General features: G+C 40.4%; 2 protein-coding genes across 2 annotated transcripts; one reads left to right on the top strand and one right to left on the bottom strand.

Moving 5' to 3' along the window:
* Positions 1–836: 836 nt before the first annotated feature.
* On the top strand, positions 837–10,362 carry adamtsl7 (ADAMTS-like 7). The gene is made up of 12 exons (XM_039801823.1): positions 837–981; positions 1,882–2,011; positions 2,139–2,314; positions 2,456–2,564; positions 4,967–5,143; positions 5,568–5,697; positions 6,503–6,725; positions 7,359–7,532; positions 7,707–7,880; positions 8,015–8,194; positions 8,616–8,760; positions 9,846–10,362. Exons 1-12 carry the CDS (start codon positions 853–855, stop codon positions 9,998–10,000), a joined length of 1,902 nt encoding a protein of 633 aa, XP_039657757.1. The 5' UTR covers positions 837–852; the 3' UTR covers positions 10,001–10,362.
* A 1,936-nt stretch (positions 10,363–12,298) lies between these two features.
* On the bottom strand, positions 12,299–26,403 carry ptpn9b (protein tyrosine phosphatase non-receptor type 9b). Its single transcript, XM_039801812.1, has 13 exons — positions 26,371–26,403; positions 21,599–21,742; positions 19,783–19,872; positions 19,411–19,535; positions 19,132–19,237; positions 18,890–19,000; positions 17,894–18,795; positions 17,613–17,709; positions 16,693–16,762; positions 16,448–16,526; positions 16,147–16,297; positions 15,742–15,949; positions 12,299–15,051 (listed from the first exon to the last, which is right to left on the bottom strand). Exons 1-13 carry the CDS (start codon positions 26,401–26,403, stop codon positions 14,828–14,830), a joined length of 2,340 nt encoding a protein of 779 aa, XP_039657746.1. The 3' UTR covers positions 12,299–14,827.
* Positions 26,404–26,988: the final 585 nt, after the last annotated feature.

Genomic DNA, 26,988 nt, shown 5'->3' with positions numbered 1-26,988 from the left:
CATATGCGTTTGAACTTCTCCAAATCATTTATGTCCATGCAAATATTACCATAACCTCTCTAGATGAAATGTTTGGGAGTGTGTCACTGTGGGGTTTTGATTCCTGGCCAGTGGATTTACTGCAATTTCTGAATCAATCAGATTGTTCCCTGACATGGTATGGTGGTTTACTGCGTCACTATAAAACTGGCATCCATTGGGTGTGAATCACTGAAGGAATACTGATTCCCCGTAGAACACAAACACACACACACACACACACACACACACACACACACACACACACACATACACACACATACACACACACTGAAAGTGTTACGTTGTGAATAGATTTAACATATTCTTTCTATTATCCTCAATGTCAGCCATTCTTGCTGGGGTATTTTTAATTTAGATTTTTCATCCTTCGTTTTTTTCCATTATGAGTGAAACAAAGAAAAACAAAAAGGAATAGTGAAAGAAGTGGGTGGAGAAGTCAGAGCACGATCTGAAGTGATGTTTGTCCAAAGCCTCACAATCCTGCATGACGATTCACAGGGAGAGAAATTGTTTTAGGACACACTACAGAGGCCTGTCATCATGCCACAAACACACATTATGAGCTGTCACAACATTCACACTGAGGTGCAAAATGGGTGTGACTTACACTTGCAACAACTTTTACAAATGTGCCAACAAATTCCACACACTTTCTCTAAACATTTCTCCTCACATCCCTCCCTAACTTTGTCTTTTTTCCCCTCCCACCCCTCAAGCCAACCCCATCTCACGAACACACACACACACACACACACACACACACACACACACACAAACACACAGTGTGTGTCCTCCTCCCTCAGTCTCTCCATGGCTGGATTGTGGCAGCAGCTTAGCTCCCTGCAGCAGGGTCGAGCTCTGGCTCTCCTCCACCTCATCGGTCTTCTCTACTCTACCTCGGGTGCTTTTACCTGGGATACCAGCCTTCCCCCTCTGAAGGTAAGAAATCCACATGGTCATGGAAAAAAATATTAATGTAAATCCATATATAGCTACATGCATTTAAAAAAAGGAATTGGGCATTCTGTTATTAGATAGTGCAGATAGGCAGGAAAGGGAGGAGAGAAAGGGCCAAGGACTCAGCGTAGATGGGGCGGAGGTCGCCCCCTACATGCATTTTATAAGTTGTAATTTAATCGCTGAAATGTTTTAAGTCTTTATTTGCATAAAATACCTACTTTCCTGAGTTCTTTTGTAATTAATTATAGAAATATTAACTGTACCAAATATATTAAAATATTAAAGTTGGGAGTTTATTGCTCTTATGCACAGGCCAACTAAAATCCTACGTCAAAATCAGGCAGTGGGGAATAACTGCATGAGAGACCACGGGTTTGTTTTAGATTATCTCTGTCTTTGTTACTCAGGCTAACTAATCACTAACAGTCAGATCAAGCTATATCAGTTCGTGAATAAAGCATTAATAAGGAAGAACCAGAGGAGCCTATTAACATGACATGAGAGGAATAGAAGTGTTAAAACTAAACTTGCAAACGTGCAAAATAGAGATTTGTGCAGAGGAGGAGTGGAGAGGAAGACCAGAAAAGGTTCCCCAACTCAAACCAACTGTTGGATTGGACTGAGTGAGCTGCTGGATTTCCAGAAAGCGAGAGGGAGAGAGTTAGAGAGCGGGATGGATGAGTGAAAATGAGAGAAAAAGAGCAGTAATGTGATCCAGCGGAATTTATGATTTTTTTGTTTAAACATGTGCCAGTGATGATGAAACCATGGTACAGAGAGCAAGTAGAGAGTGTCTGAAGATATACATGAGCGGGCAGATATAATGTTTGTTCCTGTGGTTTTGTGTGCATAAAAGTGTGTGAATGTGTGTGTTGGCAGGAGTTTCAGGTGGTGAGGGGGAATTTCTCTAGGACTTTCCTCCGCGTTGGCTACCATAAGATTGCAAAGATTCCTGCAGGAGCACGCAACATCAGCGTACGGGAGACAATAAAGAGCCGAAACTACCTTGGTACACACACACACACTCACACACACACACACACACAAACACACACACAGGCACATATCTAACGGCAGGCATATTTTTTAGAATGACAAACACTACAGTGTTGGTTGAACATGGGGTTTTCCTCCAGCTCTGCAGACCCAAAGTGGTGTCTCCATCATCAATGGCGACTGGATGATTAACAGGCCGGGGATCTTCCTTGCTGTTGGAACACAGCTGACGTACCAGAGACCCAATGAAATCCGCTCTCGCAACGGAGAGTCCATCACTGCACCCGGGCCCCTGACTGAGGACCTGCATGTATATGTGAGACACAAACTGGGTCACACAATGGAAGCAGTCCCTTATTCAAATGCACAAACACTGTACACAAACAATACTACTTGTACTACTATGCTATATGTCATCAAATTCCATAAACCCCTCATCTCCCTCTCTTTGCAACAGTTGATTTACCAGCAACCAGGTCCCAGTGTATACTATGAATACATTGTGCCTTTTCAAAACACACCCCCCACTCCTGAGCCAGATCCACCTTCTGATAGTCTGCCACTGGGTGAGTGCACACACTAACATGCATGAGCACCCAAACACAAACTTAAATCCATATTAGAGTGACCCTAAATGACCACAGTGCTATTTTCTTATACTGAATGTTATGGTTTTTCCTCAGGGAGCATAACACATAACAGATGCCTCTGTTTGTGTCTGCATGTACAGTACTAACAGACACACACAGATTTCATGCTAACGCCAATATGTATCATTTTCAGCAAAATTGTACTTTCGAAAATTTGATTAAGATTTTGATAACATTTGATGCAGGCAGGCAGCCAAACTTTTGTTCTGGCAGAGAGCTCTTTACTTCACTAAGACACTTGGGACAGATTTAATTTCATTACCTAATATTTAGTCCACAGCGCTCTGGAGGAAGGTCTGGCTAGTTCACACAACATTTCAGGATAGGAGAAAAACGTGCTCTGGTTTATTGGCATTTCTTTAAACCAACACAATGACGGTGCCTCGGGAAGGAACTTGTTTTGGTGGAACATGCGTACATTCAAAACTTGTTTTAGTCATCCAACAGAAAACTCAGATTCAACAAATAGTATAGCTAGCTATCTGGATTTACCCTGCAGAGATCTGAGGAGCAGTTAACCATAGTCCTCATAAAACGACCAAAGTTTAGAATGCCAACACAAAGAAAGCGGAAGGTGAGGGACATCTGGTCGAAAATGAGGGACATCCAGCGGAATTTCCGGCAGCACCTGAACAATCCCGTAAATGAAATGTCGTCGATATAGGCTACCTAATATGTAACCTTCAGTAAAGAGGTTTTTTTTTTGGCGGAATTTCCGGCAGCACCTGAACAATCCCGGAAATGAAACGTCGTCGATATAGGCTACCTAATATGTAACCTTCAGTAAAGAGTTTTTTTTTTTTTTTTTTTTAAATGCTTAATTTGTGTCTATTGATGCTGATAAAAAAATACTTTATACCAGAGATCTCAAAAAACAACACATATTCTTAAAGGCCCTGCACATCCCCACAGGTGTTTTTAACTGTTAGAGCAATGCTGGGAATTACAAAAGGTTACCAGGCTCCATGGTTACTTCCGAAATTTCTCACAGTTTTTACTGTATAGTGCACTGTACTTACTTATAATATTTAGAATGATAAATGTGTAACTTGTCCCACCCAAACAGGTGAAAAAGGTTTATTGTTTCTAACTGACTATATAAAAAAGGAGGTAGATAATGGAAACTTCTGTGGCATGGTAATGTTAGACTTACAAAAAGCCTTTGATACTGTCAACCATTGTGTTTTAAAGTATAAATTGAAAGCCATGGGTTTTAGTGAACCAGTGCTGAAATGCAGTTTTTTTATATGCAGATGATTCTGCGCTGGTTGTGTCTCACAAGGATAAAAATGTGATTGAAAGTACACTTAGCGCAGAACTTGTAAATGTTAGCATGTGAATGGCTGATAACAGATTATCACTTCATTTAGGGAAAACTGAATCTATATTGTTAGGAACAAAGATAAAGTTAAAGAAAGCTTCAGGTTTTAAGGTCCTAGCTGGTGATACTGTAATTACTGCGAAGGAATCAGTCAGTTACCTTGGATGTATGTTAAATTACAATTTATCTGGAGTAGGTCAGGCCCAAAAGTTAATCACCTAACCTGAAACATAGGCTTCAGACGTCTCAAATTAATAAGGCTTATTTTAGACCTTCCCATACGAACTCATCTGGAATCTTCCCACTTTGAAAGGGTGGGATGGTTGAAAGTTGAGGATCGAGTGTCTCAGTTGCAGCTGGGTATGGTACATAAAATTGTTCATGGAGATGTTCACAAATATTTTTGAAATTATTTTGGAACTACCCTTTGGAACTGGTTACCTGGTACACTCAAGACAGTCAGAAGCATAGGCAGTTTTAAACAGGGTTTGAAAATATGGCTTAGGTGCCAATTGTAGTCATTATCATATCATAGTCTATTTTTATTCTTAATTTGTCTGTATAATATGGATGAAATTATTTAATGTATGATGAATGATTGATGTGTTACCTGCTGCTACTTGTCCTCTCCCCCTTTATGTATTTTTAATGTATGACACAGAGTGCTGTTTCATATTTTTTATATTTAAGTGGTCAAATAAAATCAATCAAAATCAATCAATCAATCAAACAGGAGAGTGATGGCTGTGTCAATGAATCACAGCCTGTACACACACATAACTGAGAAGAAGGTCTAATAAACCAAAATAAGTGAACCACCTGTGTGGATGTGCTATATATGTGCTGGGCCTGTAACCTTAGTATATTTAATTTTAGGCTTCATGCCACCTCATTACACTACCTATCTATCCAAAATGGCAAACAACTTTACTGTCTTTCTTCTTCTTCAAATTTGGGCTCCGCCTTACAACCTTTACTATTCTTGTGGTTGAGACAGTAGGCCCATCCCAATCAGGTGAGAAGGACCACAGAGGTGACGTCACAAACAACATCATCAAAGAGAAACCCCACCCTAACCAGGTTAGCTCTGACCCCAGCATGAACTCTGACCCTCGGCCCACCTACACCTGGACAAAGAGTGGGCGCACAGAGTGCAGCACGACCTGTGGCAATGGTACGGAAATGTATATAATTCAAAGAACGGGTGGCCGCACATTAAATGAATGCTTTCCAAATCCTTATGCGGCACTTTTTTATTTGTGATATATAATTATTTGGTGCATTCATTTAGTGTGCAGGCAGCCTTACTATACATTTTGACTATGCCAAAAGGCCCCAGACCATCGGGATGTACATATTCTACATTGCAGCAAAGAAACACATATACATAATACGTAATAAGATGTTACAAAATCAAAGATGACACATAAATGTAAGTGAAAGCTTTAACAATTAACAGTAGCTGAGATTTCTGGCAAAATGCATGTGCCTCATACATTACATGAAAACAACTTTCTTTTCTGTGAAAAATATTTTGTAGACAAACACATATTTACCTTTTTTCTGTGTGTGTGTGTGTGTGTGTGCGCACATGCTAGGCAGGCGTCCGGTACTCTGGGAGTGTGTTGACAAAGATTCCCAGGTGACTGTTCCTGCTGACCTCTGTGACCCTGCCCTTGAACCACCAAACCGGGAAGAAGACTGCAACACCCAGTCCTGTCTTGCATAGTGAGTAACACACACACACACACACACACACACACACACACACACACACACACACACACACACACACACACACACACACACACACACACACACACACATACACACACACCTGATGTCCCATACAATAGTCATGACATATACACAATATGAGACACATATACAGTACATTGTATTAGTTCCACACGGTTCTGTGACACTCAGGGTGAAAGCCTTCATCAGTCACACACATTCAAGCCATAAGTCAGTCACTAGTCACCAGTCAATCACACTGAGTGACTTTGGTGTGGCTTTGGTTTGCATGTTTTGTGGTAAATTAATACCACCAGATATTACTGTCACTAAGATATAGCAGGGGTGTTAGTGGATTACAGTAAGTGTATGTTTGGTTGTGGCTCTGTGAGATATTTCACCCACAGTGTCAGTGATCCATGATAGCTGACATATATGATTATATTGGGAATGCAGCAGCGGCAACAGCAGCAGCAGCAGAGGGTTGCAAAACTGAAACCTCAGAAGTATTAGAATGAGGAGAAACATCTGAACTTCTGCAGCGCAAATTGGCTTATTTTGCCTGTTTCGTTTATGATCTCCTTTTGGAGGAAAGTACAGGCTTTATAATGCCTCTTGTAGACCAGGGTCAACTTACCACACACAATAACTGTGGTCACAATTAGGACATAGAGCTGGGACAAACTCTACTTGAGGAAGGTCATTTCTATATTCATCTCAATGTGTAACCACATCTTTTGTGAAGGACTGAGAGCTGCTCTTTATTTTCTCTAACTCTTTCCTTCTTTGCCGACAGCTGGGACGTCGGGGAGTGGTCCGAGTGCAGCAGGAGGTGTGGACCCGGCACTCAGCACCGCCAGGTCATCTGCCGACAGGTTACTCACGTTCATACCAATGGGACGGAGACCTCGGTGACCATGGCACAAGAGCAGTGTGGGTCGTCTGACAGGCCGGTGACCAAGTCCATATGTCAGCTGAAGATTTGCAGCCAATGGGAGATACAATCTGAGTGGAGCCCGGTGAGAGAACCTCAGTACTAGTACATGACTCTACTAATAAACATGATCTGTTGGAGGAAGTCTTACTTAATACCACAAGGTAAAATACTCCATTACAAGTATAAGTCCTGCATTCTAGCTTTTACATATATACAAGTACAGAAGTATTACTGTATTAGCAAAGTGTGCTTTAAGAATAAAATGTAAAACTGCCCACTATGCAAAATGGCCCTTTCATCTTCCTCTCAAATGCAGTGGAATAAAGTTGCATAAAATGTAAATGCCTAGGAAAGTACAAGTACTTCAACATTTTATGTAAGTACAGTGTTTGAGTAAAGGTACTTAATTTCCACCACTGAGTGTTATTTTTCGGTCATAGCTTATTTAACTCTGTCCATACCCAATACCATAATATATTTTATCAGATGTTTAACTAACTAACAGCTTGGTGAGCTATATGTAAGTTATACATTTCAGTACTACAGTCATTACTGTAACAGGCGTTTAGAAAGACATACAATTTAGCCATTATTGCCAAAACTAAATTTACACACATTTTTATTGAATACAATAAACATGTACATTTTTATAATAATAAAACAAAACATTTACTTTCTGTTGCCCCCACCCCTCTCTCCCACCTTCTGTCCTCAGTGTTCAGTGCCATGTGGAGTGGGTCAGCGCAGCAGGGAAGTGGTGTGTGTGAGCAACCAGGGTGATGTGGAAGAGGATGAGGAGTGCAACATGAACCTAAAGCCAGACACACTACAGAACTGTGACATGGGAGCCTGTGCAAGCAGCTGGTTCACCTCCCTCTGGAGCCAACGGGTACCACAGAAACTATTAGAGTGCATGTGCATGTATGTGCATGTATGTGTGTTTGTGTGTGTGTGTGTGTGTGTGTGTGTGTGTGTGTGTGTGTGTGTGTTGAGGAGAATATGACACAATAGGGGAAAAAAGTAAAAAACAAAATGATGTATGTATGTGTGTGATATTCCTCAGTGCTCTGCAGAGTGTGGTAAAGGCAAACAAACCCGTACGGCAGTGTGTCTGATAGGTCATGGGACTGATCTCCCATTGGATAGCTGTGAAGGGGAACGTCCACCAGAAGTGACAGTGTGTGACTCAGGCCCCTGCCAGAACCGCCTGGAGTGGTACACCGGACCCTGGGGTCAGGTAATTTACATGCACACATACAGTACACATGTACACACTATGAAAACATCATCCGTTTGAAGTTTCACCTTTGTGTATGTGCGTGTGTGCGTGTGTGTGTGTGTGTGTGTTTGTGTGTGTGTGTGTGTGTTAAGTGTTCTGCAGAGTGCGGCAATGGCACACAGACCCGGAGTGTGGCTTGTATTTTCAACAACGATGGTCGTATGGAGGTTGTTGACCAGTTACAATGTTCCAATGTCTCTCAGCCAATCACATCTCAGCCCTGCAGACTGAAGCCATGCGGTGTCCAGTGGTATTTCACAGAGTGGAGTGCGGTAAGTGTCCCAAAATCTGTACTACTATCAGGGGTATTGAAGATCTAATAAACTGATAAACAGCTGTAGTAGTGGACCTTGAGTTGGGATTGTTTTGTCAATCATGATCAAATCATCTGGATAATCCACAGATCTGGACCTGAACAGTTTGATATTGTTTATTTCTTCATTAGAAAGTAGTTTTCTACTTTTCAAGTTTCAGTGAAACCTCTGCTCAGCAATGTCTGTAGATTAATCTGTAGAGTAATCAGGACATCATCTGGAAAGACAATTTGCTATAAAAGATTGGTATTTTTCTTTTAGAGGAAGTATGGGATGAGTTGTGACGAGTAAGTGGTGTCCACATTCAGACCTCAAATAACATTATTTATACTGTGCAACTCTTCATCTCAGTCTTCGCTCTCTCTTTCTATCACCTCAGTGTTCAAGCTCCTGCAACGGAGGCTACCGTGTGCGTGAGGTGCGTTGTCTTGCGAACAACATCACCCCAAGCGATCGCTGTGACCCCAGTTTGTCCCCAAAGAGCCGAGAAGAGTGCAACAAACAACCTTGTGGAGCTGAAATAAGTAAGTCTGCTAAGCAGTGTTGTATTACTGCCGTGCATCCAGTATAGGTGGGGTTGGGTCAGAGTTCACACAAGGGTCAGAGAGACGTGAGAGTTCTCTGTGATAATGTCAGCATGAAGCTGTTCATCTGGGGCAAACTGTCTTAACTAGGAAGAAGTGAAGAGTTGTAAGGAAACAGTGAGGAAAGATCACGTTATTTTGAAGACTCATGAATAAAGAAACCTGCCAAAACCAATCTCAAAGAGATCAATAAGTTTTCTTATCATTGGGTAAAAAGAACATGTGGTTTATATGTTCAAACTTCCTACCACTTCTGATATTCAGTGGTAATCACTGGTGTAATTAATGACTTGTGAACATAAATAATGGGTTGTAAATACAATCAATTGTGTAAGCGTGTAATTAATAACCTTTATGCAAGAAAGTTTCTGGGACCTACAGTCATAACACGTCTTCTTTTAGGCTTTCATTGGCCAGCATGTCCTGTATTGCTTGGTAAATGGATGCACCACTATTAAAGCCTGGCTTCCGTATAAGCATACAGGGTGGTAATGGAGGGTGAGGGTATACAGTGTATAATACAGTATGGCATATGTTCATTTTACTTTCCAGTCCAAAAAGAGTACAATACAATACAAATCTGCTTATTCATTGTTTTATTTTTTCCAAAGGACATGTATTTTACAGATGATCACAGTCAGTACAACCAATATATTATTCGTTATTTTTGGTTGTGGGAAGGGAAATACAAGTGGTATAAATTATAGAGAGTAAGCCAATTCAACAGGTGGGTTTTGAGTTATTATGACAAATGTGAATTTGTATGTATCATGTAATTTATTCTAAATTGATTACTTGGACTTTGATTCTGACTTGAGATAAGAGGCCATAAGACTAAAGACAGTGTTGACTTTAGTGACTTGGACTCTGTATTGAGCATTTAGCAACTAACTTGAAGGCTCAGTGAATTAGCACCAACACTTCCACCAAGAGTGTAGTGGATAATACTGAATGGAAGAAAGAAATTTGCTTTGCTTCTCCCATTTTTCTCAGTTTCTCCAACTTGTTCCTCTTTTCCTTCACAGATCCATCATGCAGCGACCAGTACCATAACTGTATGGTGGTGGTTCAAGCCCGACTGTGTGTTTACCCTTACTACAGAAGTGTCTGCTGCGCTGCCTGCTCCCGTGCCCACAAAACATACCCCAACTCGTATCTAAAGAACCACATCCGCAGGTGATGCTGCCACAGGAAGGTTAAATTCAACTCCGCTAGCTCGGTTTGTAGATCGCCTCGTTATGTGGGAATGTAGAATGTGGTTCAATATTCAGTCACTCAGCCTGCCATGAACACTGTTAGAGTGAGATCCTTTTTCATCTTCACACCAAACTGGATTAAAAATAACCTGAAATTGTATTCTCTTTCTATTCTCAGTGTAACTTTAAACTGGACTGCTCACATTTGGTGATGTACGTACTTGTATATTTATTCTTAATAAAGGGTGTATAGCTTCTGTTACTCAGCTGCTGTTATATTATTACAGATGTTACAGGCAATATTTAACAGTTTCATATTTATATGATAGTGTTTTGTCTCAACCACCCATTGTGAGAAAGGACTAACGTTGGGAAGGTAAGCTGTGCCAGTTGTTGCTGGCAGGAATCTGCTATAATCATTCCACCTGTTCATACTGGCCATTAAGAGATCCTTTCCTTATGTGTTTCCAATGTAAGTATTGGGGGACAACATCCACAGTCCTCATTCTGTAAAACTATATTCCAAAGTTTATATGCTGAAGCTAAAATAAGACTTTGAAATATAGTTTTACAGTCATTTGTGCTGGGAGGGGAGGGGTAATATCATCTTTTTTTATTGCCTTTACAAAAATGCAAGAACAGAAGTGTAAGGAATGGATTAAACTGTAACGTTATCTTGCCAGCCACAGTTGTCATTTTAACTAGTAAAATTTACAGTTTTCGACTAAAAGAAGCTTTTGACCATTTATGTTTAAGAAAAGCAGCCATTCATTCCAATTACCAGGAATTCCAAGAGATAAATCAGCTGTTATCACTGTAAACTACGTACTGTAAGTGCATTGCTAGATTGAAAGGCAGAAAAGGCTGGCGAAGGGTAAAAACCACATTGAAACATGCCTAGTTATATTTTCAGAAACACTCAAAAATAGTTATGATTAATTTACACTTGGAGCAACTTGTGTCTAATCTTTAAAAGCTTTAAAGCTAGAGAAAACAGCCGGTTAGCTTAGCTTAGCATAAAGACTGGAAGCAGGTGAAGACAGCTAGTCTGGCTTTGTCCAGAGATAATAAAGTCTGCCTACAGTACCAGTAGCACCTCTAACTATTCTCATTCTATCTTGTTTGTTTAATTTGTACACAGACATGGCCCCAACAATGTAGCATTACCTCACCGTCACATCATTGACATTATCTTAATCTAGCCAATTGTATTGTTGTAGGTCTATAAAGACATTTTGCTCATTAGTTGAAGATCAACTTCTGTCTTTCTTGTGGACTCTGTTTCCTTTACAAATCACTGTACGGAAAAGGCTTCTAATTTCTGAGAAGAACACTTATTGGCTTCTGTCAGTATTGATAATGGCCTATCAGTGACTACCAATCAGGTTGGAGCATTTTCAGAATTAAGGAAGCTCTGTAAAATAGTTAATAAGCATATTTGTAAGTGTAAAACCTTTCTATCAGTAACTGTATGGTAACAAAGTTTTAGCATTTCACATATTGCATTGCAGCGAAGAGTAACTGATAGAAGTTATTATACTATTTTTACATATGCATTAAGTAGATGTGCAATGTGGAGATTTGCTTATTTTTATAAGGTTTATTTACTTCAGGCTGAATATTCTTAATGTATAGTTTATCTGTTGACTTCTGACAGTTCCTGAGACTTTCTTTCACATTGTGTATAAAACACTGCCACATAGCAAGCCTGTCAAATGGTAACGGTGGAGAAAGTATTCAGATCCTTCACTCGAGTAAAAGTAGCAATAATCCTGTTTTGCAATGGGTGTAAAAGTAAACAATGCAAAAAACTGCCCCCTGTGCGTGTTATGCAATACTATATATTACTGTTTTTAATCACTGATACATTAGTGTGTAGGCCAAGTAGCATTTAACTACTTTAGTTGGTTGAGGTGGATCTTTTTTTGTATATAGTATTGGGTAATTTGATTTACAATGCTTCATATTTTATGATCTCATCAATCAAAGTAACTAATATGTTATTTTATTATGTTGGGGAGTAAAAACTACCCTATTTCTCTCTAAAATATGGTGGAGTGGAGATACACACTTATTTTTAATATTAATTTAAACTTAATTGCAGTATGTACTTTGTTACTTTTCTTCACTGGTACCAGGCACGGACCATAGTCTGTTGACACAAACCTACATCTTCAAGCCTAAAGCTGGCTGCTTTTGTTGTTTGGAGATAGAAAAACTCCACGACAAGCTGAAAAAACAGCAACTCTGAATGGAAAGTAAAGATTTGCTTGGAAAACATCTGTTGAAAACATGGTGTACATGTTCATGCTGCACATTTATTCTATGCACCACACTATCCAGTCAAAAGGAGATCACATTCGGTTTGTACTTATTCGAGATAGTAATACCGTTGCTTTAATGGGACAGCCGGGCTGACAGCATGTAAAAGGCCAATCACGAGAACTTAAAAGCACAGTAAGAAACATTAAATGAACACCAATGACAAATGCACGTTGCATTCTCTATTTCTCTTACAACAAATTAAAATGGGTACCAAGACTCTTTTACACTCTCCCATTTTGTTTATGTTCCCAAGGTGCTTCTGAGTCTTTCGGTGTCCGTGGATGCAAGGCTGCACTGGTAGGTCCATGCTAGTAGGCTGTTGAGGATGTGTGATAGGAAAAATCTTTAGGGTGAGCCTGGGCCTTTGGCATTGAGGGATGCAGGGTCCACATTCACCAACAATATCCATGTCTGTCTTGACTTAATTGCTAGGACACCATTACCCAAAAAACATTCAAGGCTCCCTTTCCATGCTGATAAACCTTAACCCATTCTAAATATATATATTTATTTTACTCACAGACACCAAGCTGGGGTTTTGTGAACAGAAATGGCAGCCACTTGTATTTTTTTTTGCTATTCTTTTTTCTCTCGATAGCTATTTTTTGCTTTGTCCTTGGCATTGGGTACCACACAGTACGAGACATTAATGTAATTGTTACTGAGTTTAACAATAAGCTGTCTAAAAACATACTTGTTAGCTTCACCCGACACCCCCCCCCCCTCCTTTTGTCCTAGAATTTGAACAATCACTATTTATACAAGTCAGTTCTGAAAATACAATGGCAAGTGACATTTTCCACCAAAATTTCATCGTGAAAAACTAAAAATATATTTCACTCCCCTTCTGATTTGTTCAGCTTATCAAATGCAACAACTGGTTTGTTTTTCTTCGTAGCATCGTACCAACATTCACGGATTTCAATATTGTAGAAGTTTAACAAAGACATAAATATAGTAGGATACACAGTAAAAAATACAAAATAAAGTTGATATAGTCTTTTTCTTAAATGATAATTTACCAGAGGCAAACCCAGAAACAGATCTTTGACACTAGGCAAAAAACACTAGAATTACCCCCTGAGGTCAAATGAGAAAAGAATAGCCATGTCTCAAACCAGAGCTTAGTCCCAGATAACTCACTACTTTCACGTTATTCATAACGAGTGTACTATGTACAGGACTGTAGGCAAAATGTGGGTGTCCTGTGTGACACGCAGTCAACGTGTACTATTCAAGTGCACTCGTTTGGGTGTTAATACTATACTAGCGAGACGTTAAGCTAAGGAAAACTTGAAGGCACAATTATCTGAGGCAGAATATGCCTCGAGAATATAACACAACAGTTGTGGTATCAAGGGAGTAAGATTCAAAAGGGGAAAGAACAAAAGGGGAAATAAAAGTTTACAGTTTTAGGTATGGTTTAGGCCTAAGGACGACGAGGCAGTGAATCAAGTTAAGGCCAAATTACTTAAGATCGTCCAATTAGAACGCTCCAACAGTAAAGATGATGATGTTAGACCTGACAAATCACACAGATTTGCAATACGATATCAGTTTTAATACAAGAACTCTTCTCTATATTTTGTCATAGCCTGGCTCGCTACATAGATATTTCTTCTCACGGTTAAGTCAATTTTATTAAACAAGGCTTTTTTTTTTGCTCATCTTTCAGAGGTTGTTATTATGCACGATAATGTATAAATGTATGTTACAAGAATATACATGGGCTTCAGTCTATAATATCTCAGTAAGGAGTACATCCAAGCATTCAGGGTGAGGACTTTGGCTTTGAAAAGTTAGTCTACATATGCACAAATATGAAACACACGTAGAAAATGCACCATAGAAAAAAAGAAAAACGAAAATGGACTAAATGGCTCACACTGTCACTTAACAACCATTTCCTCACGCACAACCATTTCATCTCAAAAAAAAAAAAAAAAAAAAAGTTTTCAAGTTTCACCTTTTCATACCCCTTACAATTTATCTGTGATCACAGATGTGTTCAGGGTTGAAAAGGAACAAGAAATACAAAAAGGAACAAAGACTGGGGTTTGGAGGGCTTCAAAGGGTAAAGTTCAAGTTTGTCATTCCTCATGTGCAAGTCAATATAAAAATGCTACAACTCGTACAACTATCTTGTCAACAAGACAGGTTCAGGGCAGGCCAAGTCCCCCTGTAGTTTGCTAAATAAAAAGGGGCTCGGAAATTGGCAGGACAGCTTGCTCAAGCGGTGACGCAATTCACAGTCCCCACTCCCTGTGTGTTTTTTCTCCAGCTCTTCACCTCTTCTGCCGATCCATTCATGTGAAGGAAGAGCAACTGTGAGAGTCTGTGTCATTACATCAAGAGCCAAAACAAGGTCTCCATCCTTTGTCTCTTCTCTTTTATGGCAGAAGAATAATCTCCCTCCTCTTTTCTGAAAACTCTTTCGTTCCTATGACTTCGGCTTAGGTTGGCTATCCCATTTTTCTATGTGTCCCTCACTCGCTGTCAGTCTCTAGGTCTGAGTCAGACCACTGCACTGGGCTCAGTTTCCCATGGCGCTGGGCGTACTCGATGACTGCTGTGTAGCAGAAGTAGTACTGGTCCCAGGTCTGGATGCTGAAAGCCCTCTGTGTACGCATCCGCCTCACCGTCTGACGGATATCTACTGTGGCAATGTCCTCCAGCCGGGACAGGCAGATGTCCAGTGTACAGAACGTGCCTGGTCAGGGAGCATAGATGGACATGAGAATGGAGAGATTGCACACACACACAAAAAAAAAAAACTTACCCAATTGTATTCACATGCTCAGCAGGTCACAAAGAAAGCCTCGACAAGACGACACCATGAGGAAAATCTAAAACTCTAGTACTGGGTAGGACTTCATTTTGCCATCAAAGTGGCAACACATTTAAGAATATGTTTTTATTTTTATTAAGAATACATTGAAGAATATCTTGAAGGATAGGTGTCAAAAAATAGTATTAAAAGCTGGCATATAATACCTGCTTCACACTCTTTTTTTACTTACTCTTTAATTAGAGAGGTTAAATCATTATATCACCAATTTTAGAAGTACATTTTATACTACTGCTCACTTTAGACAACATTTGACATTTTGAAACTTTGGTTTGTTTTGTTAAATAAAAAAAATAAAAAAAGGGATTTGTAGCAAAACTGAAACTCGGGTATTGCACTGGCAAGTACTGCTAGTAGTACTGAACAATTTCAAATGATACCCAGTCCTACTAAATTGTTGTGTTTTACAGTTACACCACCCCTGTATGCCAACACAAAGCCACATGACTCAAAGCATCTATGTCTTTGCATAAGCATAAACAAATCTAATGATGTGACCACTAAGTGTATTGTAAAAGTATATTCAAACCCCACAATGGTACATGCGTTTACCTGTGCGGCCAATGCCGGCACTGCAGTGCACAACCACAGGGGGACCCCCTGGAGGCCCCGTCCAACTGGAGCCCAAGCTCTGGACTGCAGCCTCCCTTCTCTGAAGTACATGCTCACGGAAGTCCAACATAGCAGAAGCACTTTTGGGCACCCCGAAGTCTGGCCAGCTGACATAAAGGTAGTGGTACACCTCCCGTCTCTCTCCAGACTAAGGAAAGGCCACAAATGTTCATAGAAGAATAGAGCATATATCAGACTCTTTTTTTTTTTTTTTTTTTTAAATGGCATGTATGAGAATAGGGGCAAATATTAATGCCAAGTATTATTAAATTAAATAAATTAATTATTATCATTAATTCAAATGTAAGAGATTCTACTAGCACTAATGCAGTCGGTGTGACTTACCTGTGTGTTATAAAGTTCAAGATGGGAGAGTTTGAAGTCCTGAAACACCTGGATGTGTGTGTTCCTGACCAAGAAGTAGCCGTGCTGCTCAGTCCTGCCCTCCTCAAGAGGCCAGTACTGACCACACTTGACACGCCCGCGCTCCACCACTCTGAGACACAAAGAAGCACACATCTTTATAATCTCATCATCTGCCCATCGAGGATATGTTGTTACTTGGACTATTACTACCACTATACAAACCCCCCTTTGCTCACCAACACACGATTGACTTCAAAACTCTCACTCTCAGGAGTCTCACCTGGTGGTCATGACAATGATAAGTACCATCTGTTCCCACACCATGCGCCAGAAGTCACCAAAGGTTTTTGGCAAAGGACCTGAAGGACACAACAGTCTGTCAGGTCATGGTAACACCGAACTTTACTCTACTGACGTCTGAGGGGGGACTGAGTAGCATTTGGAGCAGAAAAGGTGTATATTGCATGGAGGACTATATAAAGATAATAAGGAGTGGGACCGTAGTTTGTGTCAAGAACTGCTCACCCTGAGTTGCGATGTAGGCGTTGCTCCTCTTGTAGCCATCCATGAAACTAGCATTAATGTAATCGGATGTCTGCAAAACACACAGCAGAAAAGGTTGGCGTTAGGATCTGCTGCCTCCTGTAGGAGGACAGTGAACATTACTATTGGCCTATTTTTAGGCCAGTCACTTAGTTGCAGTAAATGGTTAAAACTGTTGACTGGAGTCCTACTAGCCAGACGCTTGGTATTGCTCCAGTGGAAATCTCCAATACCTTCTTCGCATACCCTTTGAATAAGGGAAGTACATACAAGAGCTGGACTTCCCAGATGTCCCTGAATGATTGATCGGGTATTTCAGCAACATTAAAATTGTGATTTGACAGACAGCAGACCGACCAACAGCTATTACTTTATGTTTAAAATCTATTTTTATTTTATTATCAATTCATTTTATTATTATTATTATTTTATTGGTTACGATAACGTATTCATTTTACCAAAATAATAAGACCCAGATTGCCAATAAAACTTTTGTTGCCTTTTAAGCCACATAAAACCCACTGTATTTGATACTATCAAGCATTCCACATTCCAATCGCACATATCAGATACAGTAGATAAGGACAGGGGAAGACATCACAAAGAATAGACCCAAATGTTGAAATCAATTTTAAACATTTATGTTTACAACCAACAAGTCTTCTACAGATCATACCAGTGCCCTCCACTAATTACTCAACTAAATGCATAACATTACATTCTCTAAGAAGTAACCAATACGCTCTATATTAGACGGTGGAACAGAGAACTAATCTGAATAGGACTGATGTTGGCAGCAAAGTCACAATTTAGCATTAAACATCCACAAAATCATCCATCTTCTACAGAGTAATAATGTTTTATCATTAAACAAGAGAGAGCGAGAGAACTCAATTTATTACCTCATCCTCGTCATCACAGAGCTGGCAGAGTCGCACCCGTGACTGGTCCAGGCAGAGAACATCACTGTACCTGTTCTTTATCTGATTGGACAGTTTCCTGTAAAAATTGAATACAATGTGAGGTAACATGACTTAAAACGGTGGACTGATGTGTCATCTGTCACGTAATTTACCTTCACCTTGGTACAGAGAGACTGAAAACAGAGGAAGTGACTGGCAGAGACTAAAGAACACAGAACAAGACAGAGGAGCCCAGGAAAATATATTTTTTTATCTCTTACTTGGAGTAGTCAAAGGCGCCTGCTGGTGGCTCCTTCCGGATCTCTTCGTACTCCTGATAAATCCCCTTCTTCTTCTTTCTCTTCACATGTTCCACCAGATCATGAACCGTCATGCCTCCATGCTCTGGCATGTGAACAGAAGCCTCCATGCAGCTGTCCTCATCATCAGGACCCCATGATGAAGACAGGGGTGGGGACTGGGAGGTAGGGTGGTGGGGGGGGCGAGGCAAAGATTTCTGGGGCAACGGAGGCACCCCTTCCTCTTCCTCGTCATCCTCCTCCTTTACATCGTCATTCTGAGAACTGTGGGCAGAGTCCGTTGCCTCAACATCCACTGCATCTCCATCAACTTTCTGGGAATGCGGTGTGTCCGGGGGCGTGTCGGACTGGGGAGGGGCTTGTCGGCCACGACCGTTCACGTTAGCGTTGGGGCTAGAGCCACTAACAGCCATGTTGGCCACGCTCACTGCTGAGCCGTTCCAGTGTTGGTGGTTCCCCTGCGGCCTGTTTGCAGCAGACTGTGGGCTCTGCTGGTACAGTCCTTGTCCTTGAGTCCTGCCGTCCGCCACACCGCAGTGGTTATGTGGGTTAGCATTGCTATCATCGTAGCAGTTAGAGTTAGCCACGGCTAGCTTGGAACCTAACTGTGTATTTATTTGGGTGTGTGACAGTGTAGTGCCTGCGCTTGTGTTGCTGCACTCTAAGCTGTAGGAGCGCAGAAGGCTTCCCACACAGTCTTGTGTGTCATGTTCTTGTGTGTCACCCTGAACAGTGTTTGTGTGTGTGTTAACACAGGACTGGATCCAAGCCACATGGCTATATTGGGAGGTCCCACCCAGGTGTTCAGGGATGGAGGAGACTGGGATGTGACTGGCCAACTCATGAGCTTTCACTGTGCACACCTGGTGAACGGTAAAGAAAGAAAACACATTTCAAATGACAACCAAACATCTTACAAACTATGACATAACTCCAACTGAAAACCGACATTCATACCCTCTCTCTCAGCTTCTCACGCACAAATAGGCGAAGGACCGCGAAAGGTGCTCGAAACCAAAGAGGCGATGAAACAATGAAGACACATTTTAGACGAGCTGGAAATGCCCCCTAGGAAATACAGAGATCAGACAGACAAAACAGTGAAAGTAGTTTTTAATTTCAGAGAGAAAGTTTTGGCACCAAAACCTTGAAGGCAGGCAGATAAGAGAGACAAGACAGAGGATGTTCCTTTTATTTACCTTGAGCAAATTGAGGATCTTGACACAGAGCTCATAGTCAAAGTTGCCATAGCTGGAGTTGGTCATGTCGTAGATAAATATAAGTCCGTCTCTTTGAGTTTGTACACTGGGGAGAAATTAAGATTTTCAAATCAAAAGCAGAGGAAGAGGGTAAAGAAGCTTGCCATAAGAAATGCATATCATTTTATAAAATATACCTGAGAGAAATAAGGCAATACTCTATGCCACAACAACAGGTTAAACTGCAAATAGGAAATCTGTAAAGGGTTAGGGCATCACCTCTCTATGGCTTTGTCCAGCTGATAGATGATGGCCTGCAGCACAGCTTTGTGGGTGGTGACGTCTGGCCGATGGAGACGAGCAGTGAAGAGCGCTAGAGCTGCACCCTTTGCATCCCTACCGGGCTGGTGGGAACATTAACAGGTTATCAAACACATGAATGCAAATTCATTGTGATTCCATTCGATGTGATTTGTGAGAAAGGGCAGCAATAAATTCTTTTTCTCCATCTCTATCCATAAACACACAAAGGCAGGAATACATGCGCAGACTGATATGCATTGCACATACACAGACTCTTCTTAAATGACCAGCACGTGTACAATTTTCTTTGTATGCTGAAGTGAGGCTCGGAATGGCTTCAACACTCACCAGGACTGTAAATTTGCCACTCAGGAGCTCAGAGCGTAGGGGCTCCTCGTCAGGGTTGATATTGATGATGCCCTCTTTGATTCTTGTGTTCTAATTTTGATACATGATGTAGAGACAGGAGAGAAGGGGAAATTAAAATAACAAAAACATTATCAACTTAAATTTAGTTGTTGTCCCGAGTCTAACTTACTGACTTAGTCTTTATTAAAAGACCTGTAAATCAAATTGGAGCAGGTTCCAATCCTGTCCTTTGAATGTCTCTGGTAGACAACACTTTTGTTTTTTTGTGTCTTTAAAAGGGGACCTATTGTGCTTTTCCTTATTTACTGTCATATATATTATGTTACAATGTTTGATGTTCATATTCGACATGGCCACAGATTCAAATAAGGGTAATCTTATGTAAAAGAAATCCCTGTGAGCAAAACAAATTTCAGACACTCTGCTTCCAACTGTTTTTTTTAACTGTTTTTTCTAACCCATGCTGGGTTTTTCATAGTAGTGCCCCAAACTGCTATAGATTTATTAAGATGTCTAGATATGAGAACAATTGAATAGGTTACCATTCTAACTCATTGTACCACTAAATAATAGGCCCCCAAAGCACTTAAAAGATATAGAACTCAACTGTATACTACTGACTTACTGTGTACTTTTTAAAGATATTTTTTTTTTATGGCCTTTAATTGATAGGAGAGCTTAAAGACAGGAAAGGGGAGAGAGAGGGGGGACGACATGCAGCAAGGGCCAAGGACTACATGGGGAGCTAGAGGTCACCTCACTTACGGTGTACTAGAAAACTGTGTAAAAGAAAATATTTGAATGCAGGACTTGTAATGTATTAATAGTTATACTTCAGGAAAACCAGTGTCAATACCAACATTCACAGTTAGAGAAAGGTTAAAAGGTAGACACTGTTTGCCTGCGGCCCAACTTGAGCAGCCTTGTTTTTTTTTTAAATCAGTGAGAGTCCTCTAGTGCTCTCCTCTAGTGCTCTCCAGGGTAAAATCATTCCTCTACTTCAAGTCCTCCAGTCCGAACGGTGAAAATGTCCACGACGGCGTACAGACCGTTATTATTATAACTCCATGGTCCAGGCAGCTGTGGAATCGGACCCAGAGTGAGTCTGTGTAAGACGGAGGCAGCTGCCCGGAGGAAGAGAGGCTTTGCCCGGCCAGGCTCTGAGATGACGTTACATTCTGCCTTCTGCTTAGAAGTGGTACATTTACAGCTCACGGCAACTACAATGTAGTCTCTGGCTTTTGTTTGATATCTACTGTCTGCAAAAATTACCTTAGCGTAGTGTAAGCTATTTATTGAGTTTCCTCTTAGCGAAATGCTCTGAGCGAATTTTATGCTGCCATTCACAATATGGGAGTTAAACTGTGTTAATAAGAGCGTTGTTATTCAGAACTGGATAACAGGTGTGTTTTAACAAGACATGGTTATGACTTGGCAAGCATGTTTGCTGCTACATTGGAGAGCTGTCAACATATCATTAGGGGTCGTCAGTCAGATATCAAAACTTTTACGCTGTCAGGCAACACTTTACAGCGGCAAGCAACTGCGTCAAATGACCTCATTCTTTTCATTTACAAACAAGCAAAGTTTGTGATTATTACTGGTACAAACCTATCAAGTTTTTACTGTATACACCATCAAATAAGTCTAAAGACAGTTTTCGCAATTTGAATCACAATATTAAGATCAGGTCAGAAATCTTTTTCAGCCCTAATTAAGCCCTGTGGTTTCCTGTCGATAATAGAAAAAGTGAATAGTCATCTCAGTTTTGTCACCAATCAAAGCACTGTTGTACCTTATATGCTTGGAAGAGGTCGATGGCTCTTGAGACGTCAAACTTGCGGGCCATAAGAAACTTTACAGCTGTTGGTTGGGACACGAGCCCAGCGCTGTGAGGCTGCTCCCTGCTACGCACCTCACCCAGGAACTCCTCCACAGCCTGGGGAAAACATGAGAGGAGATGGAAGGAATAAGATGGTGTGTTGATGTGTGAGGTGAGATTAAAGCTAAAGATATACATTTGTGCAAAAGGGGAATAACCAGAGTAGGAAAAACTGGTAAAAATATATATATACAGTACAGGCCAAACGTTTGGACAGACTTTCTCATTCAATGCGTTTCCTTTTTATTTTCATGACTATTTACATTGTAGATTCTCACTGAAGGCATCAAAACTATGAATGAACACATATGGAATAATAAAAAAGTGTGAAATAACTGAAAACATGCGTTATATTTTAGATTCTTCAAAGTAGCCACCCTTTGCTTTTTTATTAATAAGGGAAACAATTCCACTAATTAACTCTGACAAAGCACACCTGTGAAGTGAAAACCATTTCAGGTGACTACCTCATGAAGCTCATTGAGAGAACACCAAGGGTTTGCAGAGTTATCAAAAAAAGCAAAGGGTGGCTACTTTGAGGAATCTAAAATATAAGACATGTTTTCAGTTATTTCACACTTTTTTGTTAAGTACATAATTCCATATGTGTTCATTCATAGTTGTGATGCCTTCAGTGAGAATCTACAATGTAAATAGTCATGAAAATAAAGAAACACATTGAATGAGGTGGTGTGTCCAAACTTTTGGCCTGTACTGTGTGTGTGTGTGTGTGTGTGTGTGTGTGTGTGTGTGTGTGTGTGTGTGTGTGTGTGTGTGTGTGTGTGTGTGTGTGTGTGTGTGTGTGTGTGTGTATATATATATATATATATATATATATATATATATATATATATATATATATATATATATATATATATATATATATATGGCCTGAAATTTAGGTAGTAGAGCTACAGCAAAAGGACCGAGAGAAAATGGGCATGACAACTGACATTCCAAAGAAAATGCATGAAATGAGTCTGTCAGTCCCTTCAGCTTTGTATTTCTTTCCCTTCCAAAGTTACAAAAATGCGTGACTCAGATGGTAGCAGAAGGCTGTCCTCCAAATATGTAACCAGCAAAAGGAGAGTCTGTGATGTTATGACGGATTAACTCATCAGCTATGTACAAATGGACCCCTCGAAAACGAGATCATACATCTCAAGGGGTTTATCCTAATAAACAAATTTTGAATACAAAACTTGAATCTACTCTCTCATGGGACAAAGAAAAAGAAAGCAGATGATTCAAGTGAAAAACTAATCCAAATACAGGGTTTCCCTATGAATTGTTTGTTGGACGTGGTAACAAGATGCACCCAAACCCTGATGAATAATTTGTTATTAGATGAAGCGCAGAAATATACACACACTCATTAAATACATGGCATTAGCCGTGTGAAATAAATAGCACCCCTGCTCCTTTATTACCTGAAATCTTTATCTAATGATAGATAGATAGATGGATTATAATACATATTACAATACTATGGGTAACACTAATACATGTGTGGAATAATGTCATCAGCACAATAATGAGCCTATACAAAAATGGTCATTTGGTCAATTATGCAGTCACAAAACCTGGACCTAAAAGATCCCATGGCATGAAAATTTCACTTTATGAGTTTTTTTAACATTAATATGCTTTCCCCCAGCCTGCCTATGGTCCCCCAGTGGCTAGAAATGGCGATAGGTGTAAACCGAGCCCTGAGTCTCCTACTCTGCCTTTGAGATAATGAAAGCTCAGATGGGCCGATCTGGAATCTTGCTCCTTATGAGCTCATAAGGAGCAAGGTTACCTCCCCTTTCTCTGCTTTGCCCGCCCAGAGAATTTGGCCCACCCATGAGAGAGACATCATGGCTTTCAAAGGAGCAAAGTGGCAGTTGGTCAAGACCACACCCCCACCCTCCACCTTGCCCCCCCTCTCTCCTCCTCAATAGCTACAGACACAGAAATGGCACATACTAAGGAAAGCTCATTGTGGGACTGGCTCTAGTGGCTGTAATTCTTCACCAAGGCTGAATTTCGGGAAAGAGACTTCAGATACAGTATTAGGGGACCAGTAAGGCCTATATAAAAGCATCAAAAGATCACCATGTCATGGGACCTTTAAAGATTGTGACTTTCAGTTTGTGACATGGTCTGAAGTCTGAGCCAAGAATATACTGAGCGTGATGCTGTGACTGGACACATATTGAAGTCACAAAGACACACTCTACACATATTCTGGGAAATGTATCCAACATCTGGTCCTGTTATTTTGATCAAACAAGAGAAGCAAGGGATCACATCAGACACACATAATTAGTAGGGGTGGGAATCAACAGAGGCCCCACGATACAATATCATCACGATACTTATGTCACGATACAATATTATTGCGATTCTAAAGATATTGCAATATTCTGAAATATATGGCAATTTATTACCTTTTTTTCAGCTTCAAATTTTTCCCAATATCAAATTATGTCCCCGAAAGAAAACTTTGTCAACATCTGTTTTATCTAAACAGATACATTTTTCTGTTTGTTCATCTCACTTCAGTTTTATTGCTGCAAAATGGGATTGTCAAGCAGACAAACTGACCAACACGTATAAAAGATCGATACTTGGCGTCTGTGTATCGATACAGTATTGCAACGGAAAATATTGCGATACTATGCTGTATCGATTTTTTCCCCCACCCCTAATAATTACAGCAAAAGGTACAATGTAGTGCCCTTGACACCCCTCAAGTTGGCATTCAGTTACTGGTAGTTTATTGTGTCATTAATCAACAACAATTGTTTATCAAGTAATGTGGGATTTTAAGGACACTAGCTCTTACAAATTCTGTTACTGCACCACCATTATTTCCCTAAATCAATGTTGATGTTGCCAAAACATGTTTGTATATGTCAAATAGTAAGTTGGGATAACCTTTTTGGATTTGGGGCATTATAACAAGTCAGGGAGGGTACCATTAAATCACACCCATTGGATATACTGTATGCAACTGCCAGTAACTGAACATCAGCACCAGGGTGGTCGCTAGCCTTGGTAGGGCTAATCCAAGGCAACAATAATAGCTTTATTTATATAGCACCTTTACAAAGTGATTTACAATGAAAGAAGGAGGCAAATAAGATCCAGAACTTAAGATATAACAATATACAATAATATATAGCCACAACAAATGGTATCGGTTAAGAAAAAGCAATGAGATAAAAGTGAGTCTTAAGAAGAGATTTAAAAGGAAGATACTGAGTTTGCCAGCCTCAGATCCCCAGGCAGGTAGTTCCACAGCTGAGGGGCCCGGACAGCAAATGCCCCGTCACCTTTGTTGACTAGTTGAGAGTTTGGAACCATTAGAAGGGCCCTGCCAGATGAACTCAAGCAGCAATCATGGCCTTAAAATCTGTCTTTAAAACTAAAACTACAAAAGGTTTTAAACAGCATGTGTCCTCATGGCAGTTAATTGATTGATGTTACAGGATCTGGGAAAGTGATGATCGCTATCAAGAAACACATTGACAAATCTGGGGAGCAGTACAAGCGTGTCCTGTAACTTAACTAAGTGGTGTAAGCCAGCAAAAGGTGGAACCATTTATTTTCACTTTAATTCCATCCACCAGTATCACAATGACAGAATGTGTGACTATTTTGGTCATGGGTTTCATCTTTCTGTAATAAAACATCTAAAAAGCAAAAATTCTAAATGATGCAGGACCCACTCTTATCAAATGGGGGCCAGTGGTCTAATTTGTGTAGATTTATTGGTCCTTGATGTGAAAAAGTTTTGGAACCACTGACTTAGCTCATAGATCAGTTAACCTTGTGAATGCTTGATGAAGATAAAACAAGTAACGTTAGCTATGAAATGAAGCTGTCGTCAGAATTGCTGCGTAACATTTGATGCTTGCTATCAAAGTCAGGCCCACCCCTTTCGCTAGAAAGTGATGGCAACAACAATGCTAGGAACCGGAGGATCACTTCTGTGAATTCTCGACCGTAAATCTGATAGGCAGGACACTGCGAGCTAGTTCGCTCATCGCAAACACTCGCGTGTCATGATCTTGGTCTGTCTCATCTGTGTCATGTCACATTATGACAATCAACACTTGAGGCAATCAGTGTTCGGTCATTTTTAACCTTCACACTTGGTCAAACATGATTTTTGACGTCTAACAACATTGCTATTGAGGAAATTCCCTGCAAGTCAACAATAGCTATTAGCATTAGCCAGCAGCTAGGTTACATGTGGCAGCTGGATGGCTAACGATACCGTTTTAGACACTAGAAGCCACATGTATGGGGCAAACTATAGCTAGGTAACGACTCGAGGTGTCGTTAGTTAACATTAGCGATATGGACATATCTATGTGATCCATGTAAAGCTGGGTTATCAAAGGCGCGAGTATTCGAGATACACAGCCGGCCGGTTGAGTGATCACTAGGTTACTATTACTACTAGCTAGAGTAGCAAACGCCATCATGCTAACACACATGCTAACTGCTGTCAGTCGGCTCAGGAGGGTGCAAACGGGCCAGCTGCTGTTTACTAGACCACATCGTTCCCAGGGACATCACCGTGACAAATTACATGAAAAAAATCGCCGGTTAGGGAAGAAACTGAAAGTGACATGTGTACACACTGAACATGATGGCGAGATGAGAAAAACAATCCGTAAAGAGACCCTTACCAGCTGCTCCTGAGTTGTCAGGGCTTCCGCCATCTTGAAGCCTCCGCAACGTCGCAGCGGGCGCGCCCACCAGCCGCTTGCTCACGTCCGAGACGGAGAGCGATGCCCCGCCCATATGCAACAGACAAAACTGTATTTATCAATGCAGCTTCATAAACTGTATTTATCAATGCAACTTCATAAACTGTATTTATCAATGCAACTTCATAAACTGTATTTATCAATGCAGCTCATAGACTGTAGGGTATTTATCAATGCAGCTTCACAAACGGAATTTATCAATGCAGGTTCATGTAGGCTATATACAATATTAATGCAGCTTCACAAACTATTTATCAATGCAGGCGCAGGTTCATAAACTGTATTTGTCAATGCAGCTGACTGACAATTCATAAACTGTATTTGCCTATACATATTACCATTTACAGTTATGTATTTATCAGAATGTTTGCATTGCATTTAATTTAATCTAATTGATCTATCTGGGATATAATAATAATAACTTTTATTTATATAGCGCCTTTCAAGAAACCCAAGGACACAACTAAGGTAAAGGAGGTTATAGGCTGTGGTAAACAGGTGGTGTTTTTTTTTTAAATGTCCAGGGATGTAGCTTTT

This window comes from Perca fluviatilis, chromosome 1, assembly GCF_010015445.1.
Source record: "Perca fluviatilis chromosome 1, GENO_Pfluv_1.0, whole genome shotgun sequence".
Taxonomy (NCBI): Eukaryota; Metazoa; Chordata; class Actinopteri; order Perciformes; family Percidae; genus Perca; species Perca fluviatilis.
Note: the sequence above shows the minus strand (reverse complement) of the source record. Positions and strands in the feature narration are given on the sequence as shown.